The sequence below is a fragment of the Leiobunum rupestre genome, chromosome 6, assembly GCF_980474605.1.
Source record: "Leiobunum rupestre chromosome 6, qqLeiRupe1.1.hap1, whole genome shotgun sequence".
Classification (NCBI taxonomy): domain Eukaryota; kingdom Metazoa; phylum Arthropoda; class Arachnida; order Opiliones; family Sclerosomatidae; genus Leiobunum; species Leiobunum rupestre.
Genome location: NC_143389.1, coordinates 43,149,595 through 43,172,202, shown reverse-complemented (window position 1 = coordinate 43,172,202; position 22,608 = coordinate 43,149,595). Strand labels below are relative to the sequence as shown.

Sequence of the window (22,608 nt, the reverse complement as noted above, 5' to 3'; positions counted from 1 at the left end):
AAAATTAGGATTGACGATAAACAAAACTTTGGATAATGAATAAAATCTTACTGGTGGCTAAAGTAACCCAGGTAGAATTATGATTTGTTCTTCCCTGAATGTTGTACGCAAAAATCATTCTTCCATTATTAAAACCATCACTCCAATGAACTCTACCCGATGTAGCATTTAGATCTTCAGCTAACACTGCCCCAGGAGAGCCGGGTGGGCCTATAATCACGCTAAATTAAGCAACACAATATAAAAAACAATTTTTAATTATAAATTTATGTACCCATGACGACTAGTTCAGTTTCAGCAGAAACTTTTGCAATGGATGTTTTTGCAATGCATCTATAATGTCCCGCTTCAGCTAATGTGACATTTTCAATATGAAGATACCCAGGTCTATCCTCCTACAATGAAATGTTTTAAATAAAGATGATTAAAAATTTGAAAAATTGAAGTTACCCTAAGAGAGAATTGATGGTGTATTTCTGGATCAATTCGCAGGCCATTGAATTGCCAAATATAGGCCAAGTCTAGCATTTCACTAACTGAAGCTTCACAACGTAGTTCAAAGGAGGTGTTGACTAAAGCCCTTTCTTTTGGTCCTGGAGTTTCAATTAAACGAGGCGGAGCTAAATCAAAAATAATTAAAAGCTGTAACCAAACTCTATTCCAAATGAAATGAAATAACATACGCAGAACGACTAGAACTCCTTCTGATTCATCACTGCCCAAGTTATTTCTAGCAACACAAGAATATCTGCCTTGATCATCCCTTCCAACATTGGTTATAAATAAATAACCATTGGGAAGTAATTTAATTCGACCACCCGTTCCAACACTATTTCCATTCCGTTTCCAAACAAATTCTGGTAAAGGAGCTGCCTCTGGTTTGCAAGGCAAGGTGACGTTTCCCCCATAAGCCGCATACATTTCGGAATCCATAGGATGCTTCATAAAAGTTGGTTTAATTCCTGTAAACAATAGGTTTAAAATGAAAATTTTTACCCCAGATTTGTCAAAATACGAAATTACTTATAACACGAAGCTGGCCAGTGGAATAAGTGGAGCCCAACTGATTGGTCGCTTTACATTGATACATTCCCTGATCAGATTCTTGAACTGCCTCAATGACTAAAACATTGTCGTTGACTGAATATCTACCATTCGAGGGTCCCCCCAAATCATTTGGATTGAGAACTTTGCCATTACGAAGCCAAACATAAGTTACATCAGGAATGCCAAAGGCTTCGCAAGTCCAGGTAATGGTTGATTCGCGGTCAACTATTTTGTTTCCAAGTGGGATTGTAAACTCTGGTTTTGCTATTTTTATCATGAAAATTGTACATTAATTGCAGGTACCTTCAAACCTCTCCAAAAACTTTAAATTACCTTGGATACTCAATGTAATGCTTTTGCTAATGGACTCCAATGTATTACTGGCAGTGCAAGTATATTCTCCCATATCCTCAACTCTTACTCTCGGCAGTATTAATATACGATTTGAAGAATCATGGATTGAGCCGTCTGGTAACTCTCCATGAGAACCTTTCCTAGTCCAGTTATAACTTGGAATAGGGCTGAAAGATTTTTTCATAATTTAAAGGAGCTTAGACATAAATTTAAATTATTTGAAATTTCTTACTATCCATAAGAAACACATTCTAGTCTAACAGTGTCTCCAACAACTGGTGCATCGGGAAAAGACTTTGGAAAGTTGTTGGGAAATAATAATTTCTGACCACTCGCTGTAAATGAGAAGGAAGATTATATTATTAGAATAGACTAGTGATTGAAAGGGGGAAAAGGTATATTTACTTACAGCCATTGTCAACAAAAAGGTTGAAGTAAGGTCCATTTTTGCCAGTGGATGATGCATTTGATTTTACGAAACAAGCATAACGGGCCTCATCAACTTTCTCCACTGAAGAAATATATAAATTGCTGTCGTACGATACGAAGACACGGGCATCTTCTTGAACAAAATTTGGGAAACTGTTTCGGGTCCAATAGTAGCTATAAATGCCAGTAGTTGCTTTAGGAGCATCGCAAGATAAAGCTTTGCCCCAGTTTTCTTTGGCCCGATCATCAGATCTGGTTTGAGTAAATTCACTAATGCCTAAAAATAAAATCAAACGTTGTTATTAAATATTAATTAAACATGAACCGAGGAATAAGTTAATATAAATAAATCTTTCACCTGCAAAACCAATTTGAGCAGTTTCACTAACAACAGTTCCGTACACATTCCGGGCTTGACAATAATATTTCCCTCTGTCAAATTCTTGACTTGGATTGTTTATACTTAAGGTTCCATCAGTTTGGGTGTATCGATTATCTCTCAAAGGATCTATCGGACGACCATCTGTTTCCTCTTCAGTTGTTTCTTTCTAAAATTATCATGAAGTTATAATGCATTATGTAGAAATTTTCAAATTGAGATGCCACAATACTTTGAACCAGGTGTAAGATGGATCTGGATAGCCAGACGCGACGCATCTTAAAGATACATCATTATTTGTCTTTCTTTCACTAGTATCAAAAACAGCATTTCTAGGTTCCATGATAAAAATAGGACCCCTGGGTAGTTTTTCTTCATCAGCCTCCATAGACCCGTAATCTAGAGTTCTTTCCATTATAACAATTTGATGAAGTTGTTCTTTGGGAGCTTCACATATGAAGCTTAATTCATCCAAAGAGTCAACTTTGAGCAATCCCCAGCGATTCATTGTTGTTGAATAACTAAAATATATAATATAATCAATTCTCACTCGTATATATTCAGCAATCAAAATAGCAATTACTTGTAGGCAGCATATTTATAATAGTTATAATCAATATCTGGTAGCCATAGAGAATCAATGTTGCTAAATTGAGTGGCATCTCCATCCCAAACCCAAGAATTATCACCAGCGTCTCTACCACTTGTATACCATCTTTAAAACCAAAATGTTACAAAAAATCCATATGTATTTTAAAAACAATAGTTGATACCTTCGATGAAGTGGGTCATTATTTCTAAGCCATTTGGATACAAACATATGCTCTTCTAAAGTGTCTACTGAAATTAAATCAGCCGCATTGAAAGCTATACAATACTGCCTAGCTTCTTCTCGTTTTTTAAAAGGAGATCGGGTAAACCTATAACAAGACTCCTCAAAGTCATGCCATCCTACTGGGCAGTTTTGACTTAAGACTAGGATAGAAAATAACAATTAAAACAAAATGTGCGCTTTTTACTAATATTACTATAATACCTAAATGACTTAGAGACAAAAAAGAGCAAAAGCCGAGAAACAGTGCATAAAACTTCATCATCCTGTAAAAGTTATCTATAATTAGTCAAAAATAATTTAACAAAATCACACTTGACTGAAAAGCCCACCACCAAGCCGTTTATCAGGTTTTCATATTTTCTCAAATTAACACAAAACTTACTATGTATAGTTTATGCGAAATTTTTCGATAATCATAATAATACTTTACAAAAAAAATACTACAGCAAACCAAATTAAGGTTTTTAATAAAACATTCCAAAACTATGACAAAATTCTCCAAAACCACACCTTGCCGCTTTTTAATTCCATAAGACGGCTTCCTATCGTATTTTTTTTTTACGTAACGAATAACGGCCAACCGTTTCATTGAAAACACCTTACATAATTGTACTTTGGTTTCAAAGTTGGACATAAATTTTGGTCAGGTAAAAGTTTCGCACTTCTCTCAAAGGATGTCGCTGTAAAACTAAAAATATCCCAAATGGCCTTCATTGAAATCTCCCGAACTTATCGCACCGAGGTTATTTTGATCGTATAGATCATTTTAAGCAACTTAAACTGGTTTTCTGTTTATTTTATTTATTAAGTGGAACAATATAAATTTTAATTTTCAGGTAATTGATGTAATACTATGCTACGCGTATACGCATTTAAATTTAAATTTTAAATGGCAAGGCTTAATTGAAATCTATTACATAATTCGTGTTACTCTTTTAGAATTAAAAATGAGGGAGGAAGTACATGACAAAGGTGTGACAGCGGAGGAATTGGGAATGACGGAACTTGAATGGATTCAGATGATCGAAGCAGTTGACGCGGTACCCAAAGGAGAAGGATTTAAAGAGAAATTTTTAAGGAAAACGAAGGACAATCCTTTTGTACCTTTGGGTATATTTGGTACCGTGGGGGCTTTAACATTTGGGTTGGTGTCAATGAAAAAAGGAAACCGCCATAACTCCCAGTTTTGGATGAGAGTCAGAGTTTTGACACAGGGATTTACCATCGGGGCTATAGTAATTGGTTTGGGAATGGCTGCGCTAAAAACACGTTTACCGGCTCCTGAAACTACCGCAGTTAAATAGCCTAATAAAAATGATTGCAAACCAAGTGTTTTCTAATAAAAGTGTAAGACTTAATTGCGGTAATTTGTTTATATCTGTACAAACTGAATAAAAGTTATAAATAATAGTTAATTTTTTGCGCAATCTTTCATTAATGTAGCGCCATCTAAAATATTTTTAATGCGGGAGCCAGTAACGTTTGGCTGCTCAAGGAGAAACAAACCCAAAGGGGTTGGCGACGTTTTTCAAAATGAGATTTCGTCTCCTCCAGGACCAATATCGACTATACAACTTTAATTTTGAAAATGGTTTCAGTGATTGAATATCCCATAAAATATTTTCAAATGAAAAAAAAAACACCTATACAATAGTTTGTTATTTGGTTTACTCCCTTAGCTACGCGTGGTCTCCGTCGAACAAAATCAATTTAAAGCCTAAGCAGCAGACTCCCACGTAAACCCCAAGATAAACAATTGAAATACGGGCTAGATAATGTCGAGTCAAAAATCTATACCCCTGTTTTGTTGTTTTTTTTTCTCGTGGGCAAGGAAACGGTTTCGTTCTCGGAGAACGAATTCTCAGTCGGGAGAAAGCCAGAACGAAGAGTAGCTCGCGTAGCTTTAACTTCCCATCTTTCCGCGATACGGCCAAAACCTGACTGCACCATATTGATGAAAATCGGGTAAACCGAAAGTGCCGCGTCTCTCCGCTCCCTCTCAGTCTCGCTTTACATGATTTGCCCATCCTCCTATTCGCGGGAAAGGAAACCTTCTAGACGTTAATTTCGCGCGTTCTCGTCCTCCGAGATCAACAAAATAATCTGACCCCGATATCGCTTCGAAAAAGGCGAGATTACGCGATGCTTGCCCTCGCGTACCATATTGTTTGCTTCGCCTCCCAACATCAGCGAGGAGGCGGACTCCTACGAGGGTTCTTTTACTAGAGAGAGAGACGGAGGAGGAGAAGAAGAAGAGAGGAAGCGAGTCGCGCACATAATTCCGTCGAAAGCTCGGAGGAACACCAGACGGTTTGCGAGGGAAGGATCTCTTCTTCGGAGCGGCACGCCGACGATCCGCGCTCCCGCCAAATGACTGGGAAAACGACGGACAGAGAAATTTACCGACAGTGAAACGTGTTGCTCGCTCTTTTTGGAGATTCGTCTTCCACTCGATCATCTGGGCTCATCCCAAGTCATTTATTAAGGTGAGAGATTTAACACGTATGCCTACGATAAAATGACCAACATACACACTTGGACAAGAGACCCGAATGTCAATTTTTTTAAGTCTAATTAAATGTTTACGGTCATTTGAATCAAACGCCCCAATGAGCAATGCCAACGCGTTGTTTTGATTAATATAAAAACAATTATCCACGAAATTGGTGCGAAATATTTGGAAAATAATTTTATTTTATGGCATTCTTCCAAATACGTTGCGAATCAAGCGGAAACAACGTTATTAATTTATATTTTCCCAAAAAATTAACGGGAGGAAAGTGGTATATGATAAGGTTTCGAAATCATATTCCTTACTACATGGAAATATATAAGCACGGTAGATCTTTTGTATTATTTTGATTAGAACCCGCGCATCGGGCCTTTGTGAAACGCCAGTCAAGAACGTATAGTCTGTCATCAAAATCATTTATTGTGAAAATGCAATTTACAATGAAAAGTTTTCTTTTATAACAACGAGGAGCGGTTTCAATCAAATATGACCGATTAAATAGTTTACGTCAAAGGGAAAACAAACTCGGACACAAAAACGTCTAGAAGAGTAGCTTTAAGCAGTTATTTCTTTTAGCCTAAGGAAAAAATTAATCGGTCTTCATTAATCTTAAAAAAATATTCTGATGAAAGCCAATAATATTTTGCAGTCCTTAAGCACTCCACTGTACTAATTTTAAATTTGTTCCTTTGGGATTATCTGTTGCTTCAAATTATTCTAGTCTTGACTAGATCCAACCATGGACGAACTATCTAACTTCATAAACGCAAAATTCAAACACGGAGTCCAAAAAACTTAGTTCCATAATGAAGTTAGCCAATTGTATCGACCGCGGCAACAAATACGCCGAAACTATATTTAGACCCGAAGAAAAGTAATACATTGACAAATTTATTTATTTCAACCGAATGCTCGTACGTGAACATAAATCTAACCGCAAATATTAGCGGTTTAAAAAATCCAGACGTACCCGTACGCGTAAGAAAACACCCGCTAAACCTCTTGACCGAGGCAGCGGTCGCGTGTCTATTACTATTAATGCAATGCCAAAACTCCGCCAAGACCTACTTCTTCTTTTTCCCCCTTCATTTCAAATGTATGCTTTACGGTAAGCTTATTTTACAACTCCGTTATATACAGTATAGTAAATACTCTATATTTGGAAGGGAAGGGGGTGGGAAGTAATGGAACTTACACTACTCGCCATAACGTTTGTCCCAAAGGAAATTTATACCATACACGCTTAAACTAGTTAACTCCGTGACGTGCTAAGGTGTATACAATCGATAGGTTCCGTAAGTGTAAAAGCTACAATTTATTTTCGATCTGAATTTCACTGTCTGATATTTTTGTTCCGTCATTTCGTGAGAGCACTGTGGATTAAGTTATACCAAAAGGCGTTGTAGTTGATTAGTTTGATGAAGCTTAAATGATTATCTTTACACTAATGGTGAATTATTATTGGTTTTATCAAAGAACGTATTTAGGTTACTAAGAACGTACGCACACTTATCGCGACTCTGTCTCTAACGGAAACCCTCCAGAGCGCCACCTAATATCGGCCATAAGAATGTTTTCTTATATGGTTTCGATAAAAAAATTATAATTACTTTTTATTTCGGGAAAGGTTTAATTTAAATCCAAATTTAGTTTTAGCGGAAGTCAAGGATATAGATTTTTAATTAATAATAAGTAGAACAATAATTTTAAAATATTTAGTTTGAATATTCAAGAGGGCTCGTATGTAGAAAATGTTCAAAAACAAATAATAGACCAAAATAGGTGAAATTTCCAATAGAAGTGTTCCAACCGCCTTCAAAGTAGATTATTTTTAGACCGCGCATTAACCTTACCGACTTAATAAAATAATTTACTAAATATTATTACCATTAATTACGTAACTACAAATTATCGAAAACATCGAGCGATAATTAATAAGGATAAAATTCTATAAATTAAATAATTGGGGATAATTTAAACTCCTTGCGTAATAATTAAATGCAATACATAACAGGATATGAAGTATACGGTATATCATGAAGTTTACAAATGAAATGGGCCGTTAAGTTTTTTGGTTTTTAATAGGAAAATATTAAAACAAAAACGTAGCTAAGCGATTTTATTCCCTATCTGCGTGGCGATTTTATCAAGTCCCGAGACAGGAAGTGCTTTTAAAAGTTGTGTCGCGAATTAATTCACGGTTAATTTCTCCCTTTCTAGGCGACTACATCGTATACACTTTCATTTTCGACACAATTCTAGAAAACACCCCTGTCTCGCGTTAGTTTTGGTCACGATAACAGACTTTACACCTTTCCCTACCTTCCCCAAATTGCCAACTAAATGGGTTTAAGGGTGGCCGAGTATTGGTTAACGCACCATTTACTTTGAACTCGAACGCCGCTTGGAAGAAGAAAATACCACCGCAACGCCGTACAGTTTGGAGCAACGTTTAGTTTGGTGTCTAAAAATCTACGGATATTCACACCCTTAAAGACTTGTTTGATTTACTCTCTTATTTGACTTTGAAAAATCAATATTAACCTTTTACGGTCGTGAACCCCCAAAACGTTGTTAGCGTATTTTTAAAGTAAAGAAAAAAGTTGGCAGATAACACGATTTCTTTCCTCAAAGGATTCCTTTCGATACTGTACCAGAAAAAATGGTAAGACCCAAATTGTATCTCAAACTATTTTGTTATTATTATAGGTTGTGTTTTGGGTTTAGTTTTCTTCGATCGTTACGTTTATTTTCAGACAGAATAGACTAAACCTGATGATAGTAAAAGTCTAATTCCGTTTCGTAACCGAGCCCAGGAGTTTAGTGTTTTAAAAAATATCCAGTTTTAAACGGCAAAAATAATAGCGTCAAGTAAAATTGTCTCTCACGGCCCATTACTTCGTGATAGTCAATTTTACTTAGCAGCCTACGTTTTAGACGCGCATTATAATGGCGGATTTGATTCCATGGTCGGAAATGAAGTACTGACAGTAATTGCTATAGAAGGCAGTCGGGCGCTTTAGGCTTCAATCGATTCAACAATATAATTGGCTCAACAAGGTTTTAATTCCCCAAAACTTCCCCCGAATGTATCACGTGAGATTTCTAATAATACGCGATCTTTGTGGAGTGCGCTTTAGCAGCGGTATCAAGTCGTGGAGGGTTTTGGTCAGGGAGCGACTAGACACACTGCTTCAATAAAATAAAGGCCCAATTTAAGCGTTATTACTTTGATCAGTTTTGAGGCACGATAAAAGGATCCCCTTTGGCATATTAAAAGGTCTTAATTAGAGGAAGACTAAGGAAGATTAATGTTTTACGATATAATTATGTTTTTGCCTTTGTAGGCGCGCTCTGACTAATACAATTTAAGTATGCAAATTTCTGTTACCATCGCAATCAACACGGGAAAATTATTACTACCGTTACAGGCCGGGCAAAAAAAGGATCACAGAGTGAAGCATCCGATAGCTCGTTATAAGGACTAAAACGGAATCGTGTGGTAGTACTATCAAAGTTACTGAATAGGTACATTCTACGCGCTTTTCACCGACCTGTCAGTTTCATTTTAAGCCCCAACCCAAACCTTCACCGTCTTTTTCAAAATATTCCTATTTTTCACGGGTGGGTTCGAATTTTAAATTTAAATGCGAGGAGTGGCAGTTGCTATGGAAACGTATATAGCGCAAATTTATCCGCCTTTTTTGGCTCCAAACAAGCCGATAAAAGACCTACAAAAGATCCACCGACCTAAAATAAAAACTAGGTGAGAATTCCTAGAAATTCGCACCGAATTCGCTAACACTCCGCGTTTGGTTTTCGTTTCCCCAGTCGAGATTTTTGGATGGAAATGATACCACCCGAAAAACCGCTTCTGCTAGTCTAATTCTAGTTGAAAATAGCAGAAATATTTATAAAAAAATAAAGCACCTTTTCGAGTGGGTTCAAAAAAACCGCGAATAATTTATGAATGTATGAAAGAGTTGAATTTTATCCCTCGTTTTAAATTACTTTATAGAAAGACGCGCTCTTTTGAAAAAGTATTAAAAACCTTAAAAAAACTTAAGTTTCGTTTCTTAAAATAACGTTTACATTTGATTTACAGATCTACCCTAAATAATGTGCAATCAGAAGTATATAAAATATATCTTGAGAAAGAAGTATCCATCTATATAGGCTAAAAAAATGAAACGCGTACCTTCACGGGCTGTTTTCAATGGACTTCCCCCCGAACTGCGGATTGGTACACACACTTACCATTTACTCAATGATGTCGAGGACTCGGACATTCGTCAAAAAAGTGTACGGGATTTCACGCTGATTTTAAGATTTTTTGTTGGATTTCGGTTTTCTTAACTTTTGTCCAGGATTTCGGGATTTGTCGTCGGATTTTGGGATTTCGCGTCGTATTTCGGGATTTCTCGTCGGATTTCGGGATTTCTTGAAGGATTTCGAGATTTCGCGTTGTATTTCTCGATTGCTAGTCGTATTTCGGGGTTTCTTGCCGGATTTCGAGATTTCGCGTCGTATTTCTCGATTACTCGTCGTATTTCGGGATTTCTTGCTGGGTTTCTAGATTTCACGTCGGATTTCGGGATTTCACGTCGTATTTCGGGATTTCTTGCTGGGTTTCTAGATTTCACGTCGGATTTCGGGATTTCTTTCCGGGTTTCGAGATTTCACGTCGTATTTCTAGATTTCGAGATTTTGAAGAAATCGCGGCTGGATATCGGATTTCTGGATTTCTCGATTATTAGATTTATAGATTTTGAAGAAATCCAGGCTGGATTTCGCGATTTCTCGTCGGATTTCGTGATTTCTCAGCGGATTTGGGATTTCGCGTCGTATTTCTGGATTTATTGCCAAATTTAGAGATTTTGCGGCGGATTTCTAGATTTCGAAGAAATACAGGCTGTATTTCGGTTTCTGGAGTTCTCGATGTATTTTGGATTTCGTGTCGTATTTCGAGATTTCGCGTCGTATTTCTGGATTTCTTGCCAGATTTCGAGACTTCGCGTCGGATTTCTAGATTTTTAAGAAATCCCGGCTGGATTTCGAAATTTCTCGCCCGATATTAGATATAGTGTCGTATTTCGGGATTTCTTGCCGGATTTCGAGATTTCGCGTCGTATTTCTGGCCAGATTTCGAGACTTCGTGTCGGTTTTCTAAATTTTGAAGAAATCCAAGCTGGATTTCTCGATTTCTCTTCGTAGTTCGAGATTTCTTGCCGGATTTCTAAATTACGAGATTTTGAAAAAATCTAGGCTGGATTTCTGATTTCTTGGAAAGTTAACGGAATTTCCGAGGGGTTAGTCACTCCGCGAACTCGGTGTATAGAGTGCCAGCAGCTTGAAACCCTGCGACGTCACCAATGTTAAACGTCTATTGAGAAAAAACGCGAGTTTTCATGACAACCATTACGGAAGCTACGGCTGTGACGTCACTAACTTTTAAAAACGCATCAACTGCTAGCACTCTATACTGTCGTACCTCTGACTGTGCTAATAAGAGTTCGTGAACTCTTTAAAATCCGTACCTTTAACAGTACTAAGTACGCGAACTCGGTGTACAGGTCATCCGAGAGTGACTTACCCCTCGGGAATTTCTACCTCTCGGATGTATTTCGCCCGGCACTATTATATTTAAGTATTTTCAAAAATCACCCGAAGACTGAAAACGAGAATGTTTCGAGGAAAAATCTTAACATTATAAGAGATATATTACATACTTAGTATAGCTTTGTTGTAAAGAATTTTCCCACGAAGTTTATCTTTATAGTTTAAACAAAAAATTATATATTTCTAGCTAGAACGAATGACTAACGACGTAAGTTTCTCCATCTCGCGGTCTCAATCAACTCGACGTTGGCTATAGTTTCTTCTCCGCCTCGAAGGCATATGTGCCGAAGTACCGCGTTATTTCAAATTGAGGGCTTTTAAAATTCATTTTGCGCGTGAAAATACCTCTACATGTTATGGTAAAAAAAGCACGCAAAGACGGCTGTGTGCCCAAGACATGTACCTGTAGTGTCGCGCGCTAAAACGTCATTTCAAAATCCGTCAATGAAAACGGTCTAATCCCCTTGGCCATTTCCCGGTATCTCATTGGTTCCTTAAAACTCACGATTGAGACACGTGCGGGTGACGTTTTTCATTCCGCTATCTCGTTACGGAGAAAAACTTTCAAATCCTTCCTTAGTATAAATACATTTTATTATGAGTAACACAATACCTCTAAGTATGACACTTGTAGCAAAAGTGGATATAAAACAGAAAGTCTGGGAGGAAAAGGGTTCGTTAGCTTTCTCAGTGGTTTCCTTCAAAAATGAGGAGCTGTTTCCCCTATACAATGATTGAGCCAATCAGGAACGACTCTGTTACGTTTGGCCTATGTCTCATGACGTCACGGTCAGAGGAAATAGTTCAGATGGGCGATGCTAGCTAACCTAGCGGTAAAACCAAGAAGCATTCCTTGGTAAAATTCCCGAAGCCGTTGTCACGTTGGTTAATTTATTCCTTTTTCAAAAATTTTGCCTCTGTTAAGTTCAGCGTGGCTCAAGCTCGTAAGAAATATACACCAGAAGAGTTAGCTTTAAAGCCGAAAAGTAAATTAAGTCAGTGTAATTTACTTATAAAAGATTTGTATTCAATTGGTACTATACAAACCAATGAAGATTTAAACCAAGGCTTAACTAAAATTCCAGTAGATAGGGATGTACAGACAAATTTTAGTATAGTAACATGGATTAAATAACCTTATAAGGTTATTTAATCAATGATAGTAATAACCAAGGTAATAATGCAGAATCGCAAACTGAGATTTTGGGTTCAATTGTATCTCAAGAAAAGGGGGATGAAATTAATTGTTTTACAACTAATAAACTTAAATGTGCTAAACGTAAATGTGAGCCAAATGAAGCTGCTAAGGAGACAAATTGTGTTGAAGATTTTACACTGTTGAAGAAATAAAAAGTGGATAACTGCACCCCGATTAAATTACTAACTTCAGTTGATAATGTCCCATGTAGCCTGTCGTGTATAATATTTTATATTGAAACTTTTCTCAATCACCGCTGGGACTTATCGAATTATAGTTTAAAATGTTTCTTTAAATTTTAATCATATTTCACAACTGAAGTAGTTTCTTTAATTGTTTTCCCTGGATTATTTCTACCAGGGGTACGTTCAGCAGAGCTCATCCGGCTCACCGATTACTAATCGGTGACATAGGTTTCCTACTGTACGCTTTGTCGCGTTTCCGGTTTTGACGTCACGATGGTCATCGGTTACTCACCGAAGTCATCGGCTGGAAGAGTCGGTTTTTCCGATGACTGGCGTCATTTCTGACGTAAAACTACTATAAAAGCTACGGAATTTTCAAAAACACCGATGACCGAATAAAAGCGTTCAGCAACTTACAACGTCATTATGACGAAAAAGCTCATCGCTGGAAAATATCAAATCCATCGGGTTTTTTTCCGTTGACTGCTGCTGAACGTAGCCCAGATGAGAGGTGAAACTGATCCGATAACCATTTTTGTAACTGTTGACACATACGGCATTAGGGAATCATGTGCAATAAATAAACCTCCGTTGTTAATTCCCCTCAAAATTACAGGGATTTTATTGAGGTTTTTTGCCAAGCTATCCAATGTACTACATTGGAGAGTTCATTTGCATATATTGGGTCATAAATTATAACTGGGTCAATTCCTTCTTCATTAAGTACTAAATTGTATACCCAATTATTCCATGCGTACAGAAAGCCACTATCCTCCTCTTTCTTCAGAGTAATGCGAATGTAACAACTCGTGTTGAGAACACATATCTTCTAGTAGTTCTTTTAAAGTTCCATTGTTTTTAAATTCGTTAAACACTTTAAGCCGCACACCCCATTCAAACAAAACAAAAATGTTTTTATCAATTATCTACCTAAGCCTTGCCAAACATGTGAATTTTCACAAAGAGCAGACGCACCAAATCCAGCCCAAAGACTATATAATCAGGTGGATAAGGAACTGAAGAAGAACTATAATATATCAGCCGATTTACGCAGGTACATGCGAGTAAAGCGCCATTTGTAATGCTCCGCCAAAGGGGGTAGGCACAAACTAGGGGCATGCTTGGGGGATCCTCATTTTTGATGGAACAGGGCTACCGGGTCCTCCCAGACTTTCTGTTTTATATCCACTTTTGCTTGTAGCCTTGTTCGTGTATTTTTTCTTACTATATCCTTTCTTCGCTAAGATAAATCAGTAACTCGGAAGTTTAACTCTCTTTGTGATTTGAATTTTTCAATTGGTCATCCAAAAGAAGTCAGAGTTAAAATTCAACCAATAGCATCCGATAAACATTTCGTCTGTTGCGCAATCATAGTGCGGCTAAGTACGCATTAATCCTAAAAATGGTGGCATTCAAAATCGCGCGCCCAATTCCTGGAAGTTGGGTTAGATTAGTTCAAGGCGCCGCTACCGAGGGGAGCTATTTAGGAAAAAAAATTGGCGTCCCTGTGAAGAAATGATGTAGTAAAAAGAAATTCCTAATGTCATACTTAGAGGTATTATGTTACTTATGATTTCATCTATACATTTTTGGTGCAAATTATCATATTACTTGAATAGTTTAAACGTATGAGTAACATTTTTTTTTAAATCATCCCTATGTGGTATTTTAAAAATTACTTATCCCATGAGAGGGCCAGCTCGCAAATGGCATGGTACGAAAAAGGTCTTCGAGCAACACGTGACAAGCGAATCTGCATAGCATAGATGCACGCTGCTATCCATAGGGATTTTATCCGTTGGGAGATTAGTGGCAGACCGATCTAGTGAATTTTATTCTGCCAGCAAAAAGAAGACCAAGGCGTCGCCGAAATTTAGCACCAAAATAGCACCGGCGGGTAGAGGTTTGTAAAGGACCTTTAGCTCTAACTGCGTCCCGAATTTAATTTAAATCGCGTAAACGTCAAAGAGCGGGCGTTGCTCTTTAGGCGTAATATCGGCGAAACATTAAGGGAGGAACGAAGAACCTAATATAAGCCTATTTTGCATCTTCGTTTTAATTTCAATGTTTAACCACAAGTATATAATAACTATCTTTCGAGATAAATCTCTCTTTGTTTCGCGATAAAACCCCGCCATTACTGCTCACTTTTATGATATAGCTGACTGTAGTAGTTATTGGAGGTTGTGATCGATTACGTTGATTTCTTGTAAGTGTTTAAAATAACCTTCATGACGGGAGTATTTTTTTAAATCAGTCGATATTTTAAATGGAATATTTAACCTGTCCTCCAGATTTCAGGGTTGTTTTTTGAAAACAATCAATGGTTTAAATCACGTATTTATGAAAATATACGAAAATAGGTTCATTATAAATTTCAATTCAGAGAAAATTCAATTAATTTTTATTATTAATCAGTAATTCAATCAGGGAGTACAGAACGGGAGTCGTTTTGCCAGATCATTTAGGGTTCTCAACCAAGAAGCCAGAGAATCGAGGTGGGGTGGGTTGAAAGTGGGTGGAAAGGTTGGCAAAATACGGGACAAGATACGGCGCCATCTACCTAATTTTTGTGGCATTTTTGTTTATGGAGGAAGTGGATGCTGCCGTCCTTCATTAGATAACGTAGATCCTAATTTTAAATATTTAAATTATCTTACGACTGGCAATATTACAAGTTTCTTGAGTAAAGCGTATCATTTTTAGGATAATTACAATTTTTTTTTCTTTTGACTTTTGAAAGTCGATTTATGTAACAATGGTCCATGCTTATTTTCACCACGTGAGTGTAAAATTTGAATTTCTCAACAAAAACCGCATGGACGCTGATAATAGATGGCGTTAAATAGTCGATGTGTCCCGTATTTTGCAGAGGCGCCTGAAGTCTAGCTCATTGCAGCAGAACCAAAAAAAAACCCCTCTTTTCATCTCCCGTTCTGTACTCCCTGATTCAATTTAATAAAGATTAATATAAACTATAGCTTACGTTACCGCGGCACTCAAATTATTTATCAATTTGTCAAGAAAAACACTCATAAAACCTTATACGAGGTGGTATAACTATAACTTCAATTTAAACATACCGCCTACTAGAAAAACTACCACGATACAGAGTTTCCCATCGTGTTTTCTACAGGGTGTTTCAAATTGCTCGATCAGACCGTTTTTCTCAAACACTTTAAAACTTAGAATTATGAAATTTTCAGTGTGTGTAAATACGTTAAAGATCTCTTTAATTTTTAAATTTCAGGAAAATCGAGCAACTTTTATTGGTTTTGAAAAATTTATTTTTTCCTCGATAGCAGGCAGACAAAAATTTTCAAAGACAAATTTAAAGGGAATCGTTTAAAACCTACAAAAAAATCTTATCCAGTTGAAAAAGACCTATTTTTCAGCAAACTTCTTGCTCATAACAAGTTGATACGACCCAAATGTTTACTTTTTGTCTAATTTTTAATTAATTAGATTTAAAAACTTCAATACGTTAGGATGAAGCAATAAAATGTGGTACTCGGGATAATTTCAACTATTTGATATTTCTCAAATAATGATCAAAAGCCGTGCTCTTATTAAACTACTCCGCGCTGGCGAACTAATGAACTTCCGAAACAAAATTCTTGAATTTTTGTTCTTTTAAACTTTCGTATTAAAAATCAAGCTCCTTAAATATTACTCAAACAAATTAATACAGCTGTTTAGGCTAAAGCCTGCGTACTAATTAATTTTGAACTGCACTGTCGACTTCCCATTTTTTCTGTAAAGTAGCAGGCAGCACTTCAAAAATTCGTAAATAATTCTTCCAATTTAGGCAACGTTGCTGGAACGTTTAATTTAAAACCACATTACCTACCTTAAAGTCGTAGTCAACTTTCTATTTTTTCCTTCATGAATAAACCTTTAAAAAGTCCTCAATGGGGACACAAAGGTACTAAATCCGCAATGTTAAAAGAGTCCAGTTAAATTAGATGGCTCAACTAATATTTAAATACAAGCTTTAGCCTACATAGTCTAAGCTTTGGCGATTGTATTATTTTGCTTAAAGGGAGTATAACCCGAGGGGTCGGTCATTTGGAAAAATCCCGTACAAAATGTGGAAAAAAATCCACAAATCCAAAATCCAAGAATTTTGCTCCCATAGACTTTGTATGACAAATCCACAATAACAAATCCTGGATTTTAAAAAAATCCAAAATCCCGTACACAAAACAGGCAAATGTCCGACCCCTCGGTATAACCCCTCTTGTTTGGTAGGGTGCGCTTAGACTACACCGACTAGCTTCTACAAGCCTTCCTACTTCTTCCTTGCCCCCCCCCCCCCCGCTAAGAAGGCTTGTGGAAGCTAGTCGGTGTAGTCTAAGCGCACCCTACCAAACAAGAGGGGTTATACTCCCTTTAAGGAAAATTCAAGGAACTTTATTTTAATGCGAAAGTTTACAAAAGGAAAAAAAATTCGACTAAATGACAAAATGATGGTTTTCGGAAATTCATTTGTCGCCAGCACGGTGTAGTTTAAAGATAGCGCGTGTTATCATCATTTGTTGCAAAATATCACGTAGTGGATATGAGCCGTAGAACCACACAACCACACTTTTACTGGATCATACTAACGTATTGTAGTTTTCAAATTAATTGAAAATTCGACAAAAAGTAAACATTTGGGTCGTATCAACTTGTTATTTTTCATGAGCAAGAAGTTTGGTGAAAACTAGATCTTTTTCAACTGGATAAAATTTATTTGTAGGTTTTAAAAGATTCCCTTTAAATTTGTCTTTGAAAATTTTTGTCTGCCACCTATCGAGGAAAAAATAATTTTTTTTTATAACCAATGAAAGTTACTCGATTTTCCTGAAATTTAAAAATTAAAGAGATCTTTAACGTATTTACACACACTGAAAATTTCATAATTCTAAGTTTTAAAGTGTTTGAGAAAAACGGTATGATCGAGCAATTTGTATTTTTATATCTCTTTAAATAAATATACACACGTTTAGATTTTTAGACGGTTTACGCATCCGCGATTTAGCGGGAAAAGTAGTTCCCTTTCAAAAATGCTACCAGCGTGCGAAGATACACGTTTCATTTTAGTGGCCTTGATTGCACTTTTCTTATAAGAGTGTTTTATAAACTGCTGGTTTAACTAAATGAAAAACGATATTTATTTTCCAAACACAATAGACAGGTTAGGCTACCCTCTTGAAAACGTAAAATGGGAACTTGTAGGATATTAAATTACATACAATAATGCTACGACTACACCAAGGACAGTAGATACAGGGACGATAAAGTGTATTGGTAGCCTCTGTTGGAATATATCACCTAAAACGACCTAAACGCAAGGAGAGTTAGTTGTAAACAAAAAAATGGCGGTCACCTAATTTTAGCGGTTCTTGACGAGGCTTAAGTGTTCAAAACAAATGGGCATTTTTTATTTACATTCGTAGTTTTATTTTTAATTTAACATCAAAATGGTAAGAACTAACTACAATAATACTGTCCATGGTGAACCACGTCTTAACAATGGCCGCGGTTTGTTTACATCTAACTCCCCGTGAATATGAAGACGTTTAAAATCGATTATTTTTTTTTTCCTGCTTTCTCGTCCCTGTATCTACTGTTCATGACTACACGTTTTCCCAACACGTTTTCTAGAGCCACCTTAATAATACCCTAATCGTTCGCTCATTGGCTACGTTAGATCAATAACAATACCGATCTTTCCCCCAACTTCTAATCCTCTTTATTCTTTGACCTCGGTTGAACTTTAAACAATCCCATCCAAAATAAATCCTAAGAACCATTATCTCAATAATTTGCATTTAATAATTTTATATTTTAATTGTTTGTTATTGAATTTACAGATGAAATATCGTAGGACTTTTCTACTGGCGCCACTGCTGATAATCTCGTCCATGTTGTCTGGAGGTAATATTATTAAAAAATATAAATATTTGCACGGCAAAATTTTGCAACGTTTAATTTCAATTGCCCGAATTTCTATAGTAAAATTTATGAACCAACTCTCCGGCGCAGGCTTACTTCGATCAAATATATTGAAAATATTACCGCGGGCCCGATTTCTGACAGCAAATTAAATATAGACTTTTCTATAGCGGGAGTCGATCATCTCTTCCTCCCCCCCCCCCCCCCCGACTGTTTTTCCGATCGATTTAGAAGAGCTATTTCCAAAGGATTAAAGGGCCAGTCAGCGCCCTCAACTTAAGTCTATATAGTCGATAGCTTTCAAACGCAGACAAGGGAATTAATTTGTCATTTAAGCTTTGCCTGACCATTGTTTATTTCGCGGTGAATTAAGAAATTGAAATCGATACGGAGAGGGGAATTTAAACATAACGTTATTTACCTATGTACCTTTTGCCAGGAGCGCGCGAAGTTAGCACGTAGAGCGGAACTAGCCCTAACCTTGGATAAATAATAATAATAATAGTGTATTATTCATCCAAGCGCTAACGACGCTTGTTTTAAATGTACACGGGCGAAATTTAAACGAAACAACTATTATGTGTCAACATTTTGAAATATTTTAATTTATTTCAATATGAAGTTATGAACAGATATTGTGGTAAAATATTCGTAGTTTAAAGCTTATCTCTTCGCGACAAGTCGGTTTAGGCTTAACTATCTTCAAAAGGGTCTTACGTCGCTTTTGCTAGCTTCGATCCCGACGTTAACAGGCAAGCTTTTATTTCGAATTTTCGCCATCAGATGGCGACACGCCGCGACTTCGACGTCTTGAGAGAAATCGTTGTTAACACACAGCCTATGTACGATTCTAACTTATAAACTATGGTAGAATAGTTATAAAAATAACTAAATCAGATAATAATACAGATTAGCGGACATGGACATTTTCAAGGTCAACAAAGACTAACGCCGTATTGGTCAGTCCAATGGGAAGTTAATTCTTAAGTTATTGCCGTAAAAAAGATGCTGATTATAAACTTCCGCTTCGAATTTTATTAGAAACTATAGCCGCGTTCACACTAGACACTTTGAAACAGTTTTAAAACGGTTTCGAAAGATCAAACTGTAAAATTTTGCTGTCCAATGTATTTATGGTATGGCTATTAATACAATCGACACCGAAAATTTCAATTTTATCTTTCGAAACCATTTAAAAACGGTTCCAAAGTGTCTAGTGTGAACGTGGCTTATGTCTGATTTATAACTTTTCATATCGTAATAAGAAATGGAAAAAATCAAATGAACCCAAATGATTGGTACACTTCCATTTTGGCGAGGACACCAAAAATAGACCAAATTCAATTTGTTTATAAGGAGCACTCGAAGTCTCGGTGAAATTGAATTTCTAGAGGCGGACATCGTCCATTTCTAGGTAATATTGGGACCATTAATAAAATGTTCAGTAAAAATAGATGTTCTTCTCTCGTGAAACGCGCGCGTCCTTCAGCGCTTTAGAACAATTTAAAGGTAATCTCGACGCGAAAGCGATAAAAAATGTCTCGGTGGTTTTTGATTGGGAAGATTCGAATTTTGTTCTTTACTTTTCCATTCCGACGGACAGGTGAAGCTATCAGCTGTTACACGTGCAGCACCTATAACGGCACCGACAGAGATTGCCAAGACCCCTTCAACCCGGCCCGGAGCACCTACACGGAAAGTTGTAAAGTTCCCAAAGAAGGACACATAGGACATTTCCCGGCCAATTTCTGCCTTAAAGTTATTGGCAAATCTAGTAAGTTTTTTCTGTCGAGCATTCTTCGACTACTACTAGACGATAGTTTGGGGGTGGTTGGAGGGTTTCTCGAAAACTCTTAAATGAAAACCAAGAAATAATACGTTTCGCTTTTGGCCTTTCGTGGGAGTATCCTCACGCGTTAGAGAGGATGGTCCGATTGTCCTCGGAGATTGGTTGCGCAAAATCTATCGGGAGAAGCTAATAGCGTTTTCCATTGGGAACCTCCGAGCACTCCCGGAGTGCTCCAAAATCAAAATCGTATTCCATTGGGAAAAAAGGGGCAACTCCGAGAGGGAGGTTCGTCTTCCATTGACCAAGGTACTCCCTCCCGGAGTGCTCCCGGAGTGCTCCAGCTGCCCCAACTCAAGAGTCGGAGGGAAACAAAAGAGTGCTCCGAAAACGTTTCGTATTTCATTGGGAACTACCAGGGCGAATCCTCCGAGCGCCTCCTACGTCATTCAACAAATCCGGATCACACTCGGAGGTTCCCAATGGAAAACGCTATAAGTTAAAATTGACTCTACTAGGTTTTGGTCAAATTCTCGCGAATGCCCCTGTCTCGATCGGTAATATTTGCGAAACATCTCGCGAGTGTATGCTGAAGGAAAATCCGATCTCTAGTGGAAAGAGCACGTACGGATTGTACATTGATTACTGGTTGCGATAGAGAGACATCACGCGGCGGGGAAATCGCAAATCCGTCGAGAATCCGAGATTAAACAATTTGGGGATTTTGGGAATTGGCGACTATATCTCGTGAAATCCTCGGGGAGCGGGTCGGGAAATATATTTAGCATCATCTAATATGTACGCGGAATATTGCAAAACGCTTCAAAACGGATTCATTAAAGGAAATAAAATAGCGAAAGCGAGGGCTACGGTCGTATTAAATTACAGAATTCCTTTCAAAGCTTAATAACAGCGGCTAATATTTCGGAAATTACTCTTTCTAAAGATAGTTCTCTGACGGGGGTTGAGTTTCAAAGGTTTTACATTTTAAATTAAGCGGGAGGGGGTAGCCTTTAATCTGTTAAAGGTCTGTTGTTTATTTCGCGACTACCTACCAGGGTACTGCCGCCTTTGTTAAGGTTTCGCCCATACGAGGAGTATGAAATTGGCGTCTATTTTTAAAAAGGCATAAAGGCAACATCCGATACGCCCAGCGGAAAATCCTGGCTAACCTATTTTTCTAAGCGGGTTATACGATATGGCCGATCCTGGGTACCGAATATTATTCACGACGCTTAAGAGAGTAACAATTTTACGGGCGCGTTTACTTTGATAGATAATTTTTCCGAAGCCACATTATAACTGAATTACCCTGGTTCCAGGATCCACAGTCCTGTTTACGATCACTGATTTATAACGAATAACGATTGATTATATTATTATTCGTCGCGATTTCAGTTGACACTGGAGTGGAACTGGTGATACGGGCGTGCACGCTGGAGAATATGGACAACCAATGCGGGGTATTTCGATTCGAAAAGGACACTTTTCAAGGGTGCATCCTAACTTGCAACTACGACGGGTGCAACTCGGCGCCGAGTCGTGGAGGACAGGGGTTGGTGTTGTCGGTCATTGTAGCCCTGATATTCTTATTAAAACCCAGCCAAGGTTTCGTTCGTTAACGGTAAAAAGATTAAGACTACAACATTCCCTTCGCCAGCACGATGTAAGAATGAAGACTTCAAAGCTTGATCACGTCGAAACTGTTTTAAAGACGAAGAATTCGATGAAAAAAAACTATATACGTGTGCCATAAAAATGATTCAAATGAACAAACAAATGAAGAGTATATGTCGCAATTTTAAACTATTCGAATAATTGCGACAATATTTTAACCAAAGACCGAGAGGGGCTATTTTATTCATTCGCGAATTGATCGAGCCTTTATTTTCAATTGGATTATATTGCCATTCTATTTAAGTATCCAACGTTGGATTTAAAAAAAAAATAAACCTAGACAAGAGTACCAAATCTAAATCGTACTTTTGAATGAATCTCAAGTGGGCTTCGAACCCATACTGACATATTTCGTACTGCACTAACATGTCTTACAACTATTTGGAAATAGCTACATATCACTGACATCAGTGATTTGGCATTGAGATTGATTTATCTCGTTTTGCTTAGAGTAAACAAGCCCAAACTATAATTATTTATAAATTGCTTCGCTTAGTAATACCAAAAACAGAAAACCATTCCAATTTTCTAAATTTATCATCAACATAAGAATGAAAATTCTGAAAAAGCTAACCATGGTTGTGGTTAAAACCCAGTTTTAGTTTAAAGCGAAAGTAAAAAAAAATCGTGTTTAGTCTTTTTTTAAA

General features: G+C 37.2%; 3 protein-coding genes across 5 annotated transcripts in view; 2 read left to right on the top strand and 1 right to left on the bottom strand.

Moving 5' to 3' along the window:
• Cont (Contactin) overlaps positions 1-22,608 on the bottom strand; it is a 28,801-nt gene that overhangs the window by 3,409 nt on the left and 2,784 nt on the right. Inside the window, exons 1-14 of one of the 3 annotated variants that reach the window (XM_090177361.1) lie at positions 3,427-3,577; positions 3,246-3,307; positions 2,983-3,184; positions 2,793-2,924; positions 2,442-2,730; positions 2,189-2,378; positions 1,811-2,107; positions 1,634-1,736; positions 1,381-1,568; positions 1,024-1,311; positions 684-962; positions 451-620; positions 275-395; positions 52-210 (exon numbers count right to left, since the gene is read on the bottom strand). In XM_090177361.1, the coding sequence (XP_090033487.1) occupies positions 52-210; positions 275-395; positions 451-620; positions 684-962; positions 1,024-1,311; positions 1,381-1,568; positions 1,634-1,736; positions 1,811-2,107; positions 2,189-2,378; positions 2,442-2,730; positions 2,793-2,924; positions 2,983-3,184; positions 3,246-3,306 (2,479 nt within the window). In that variant the 5' untranslated portion in view covers position 3,307; positions 3,427-3,577. Of the gene's footprint in view, positions 1-51; positions 211-274; positions 396-450; positions 621-683; positions 963-1,023; positions 1,312-1,380; positions 1,569-1,633; positions 1,737-1,810; positions 2,108-2,188; positions 2,379-2,441; positions 2,731-2,792; positions 2,925-2,982; positions 3,185-3,245; positions 3,308-3,426; positions 3,578-22,608 lie in introns of those variants that run through there. The other 2 variants (XM_090177363.1, XM_090177362.1) reach the window with 2 other exon arrangements.
• LOC149941072 (HIG1 domain family member 2A, mitochondrial) lies at positions 3,737-4,459 on the top strand. The gene is made up of 2 exons (XM_090178294.1): positions 3,737-3,880; positions 3,984-4,459. Exon 2 carries the CDS (start codon positions 3,992-3,994, stop codon positions 4,346-4,348), a length of 357 nt encoding a protein of 118 aa, XP_090034420.1. The 5' UTR covers positions 3,737-3,880; positions 3,984-3,991; the 3' UTR covers positions 4,349-4,459.
• On the top strand, positions 4,922-22,526 carry LOC149941071 (U-scoloptoxin(05)-Sm1a-like). The gene is made up of 4 exons (XM_090177741.1): positions 4,922-5,530; positions 18,417-18,480; positions 20,102-20,272; positions 21,683-22,526. The coding sequence occupies exons 2-4, from the start codon at positions 18,417-18,419 to the stop codon at positions 21,904-21,906; spliced, it is 459 nt and encodes a 152-aa protein (XP_090033867.1). The 5' UTR covers positions 4,922-5,530; the 3' UTR covers positions 21,907-22,526.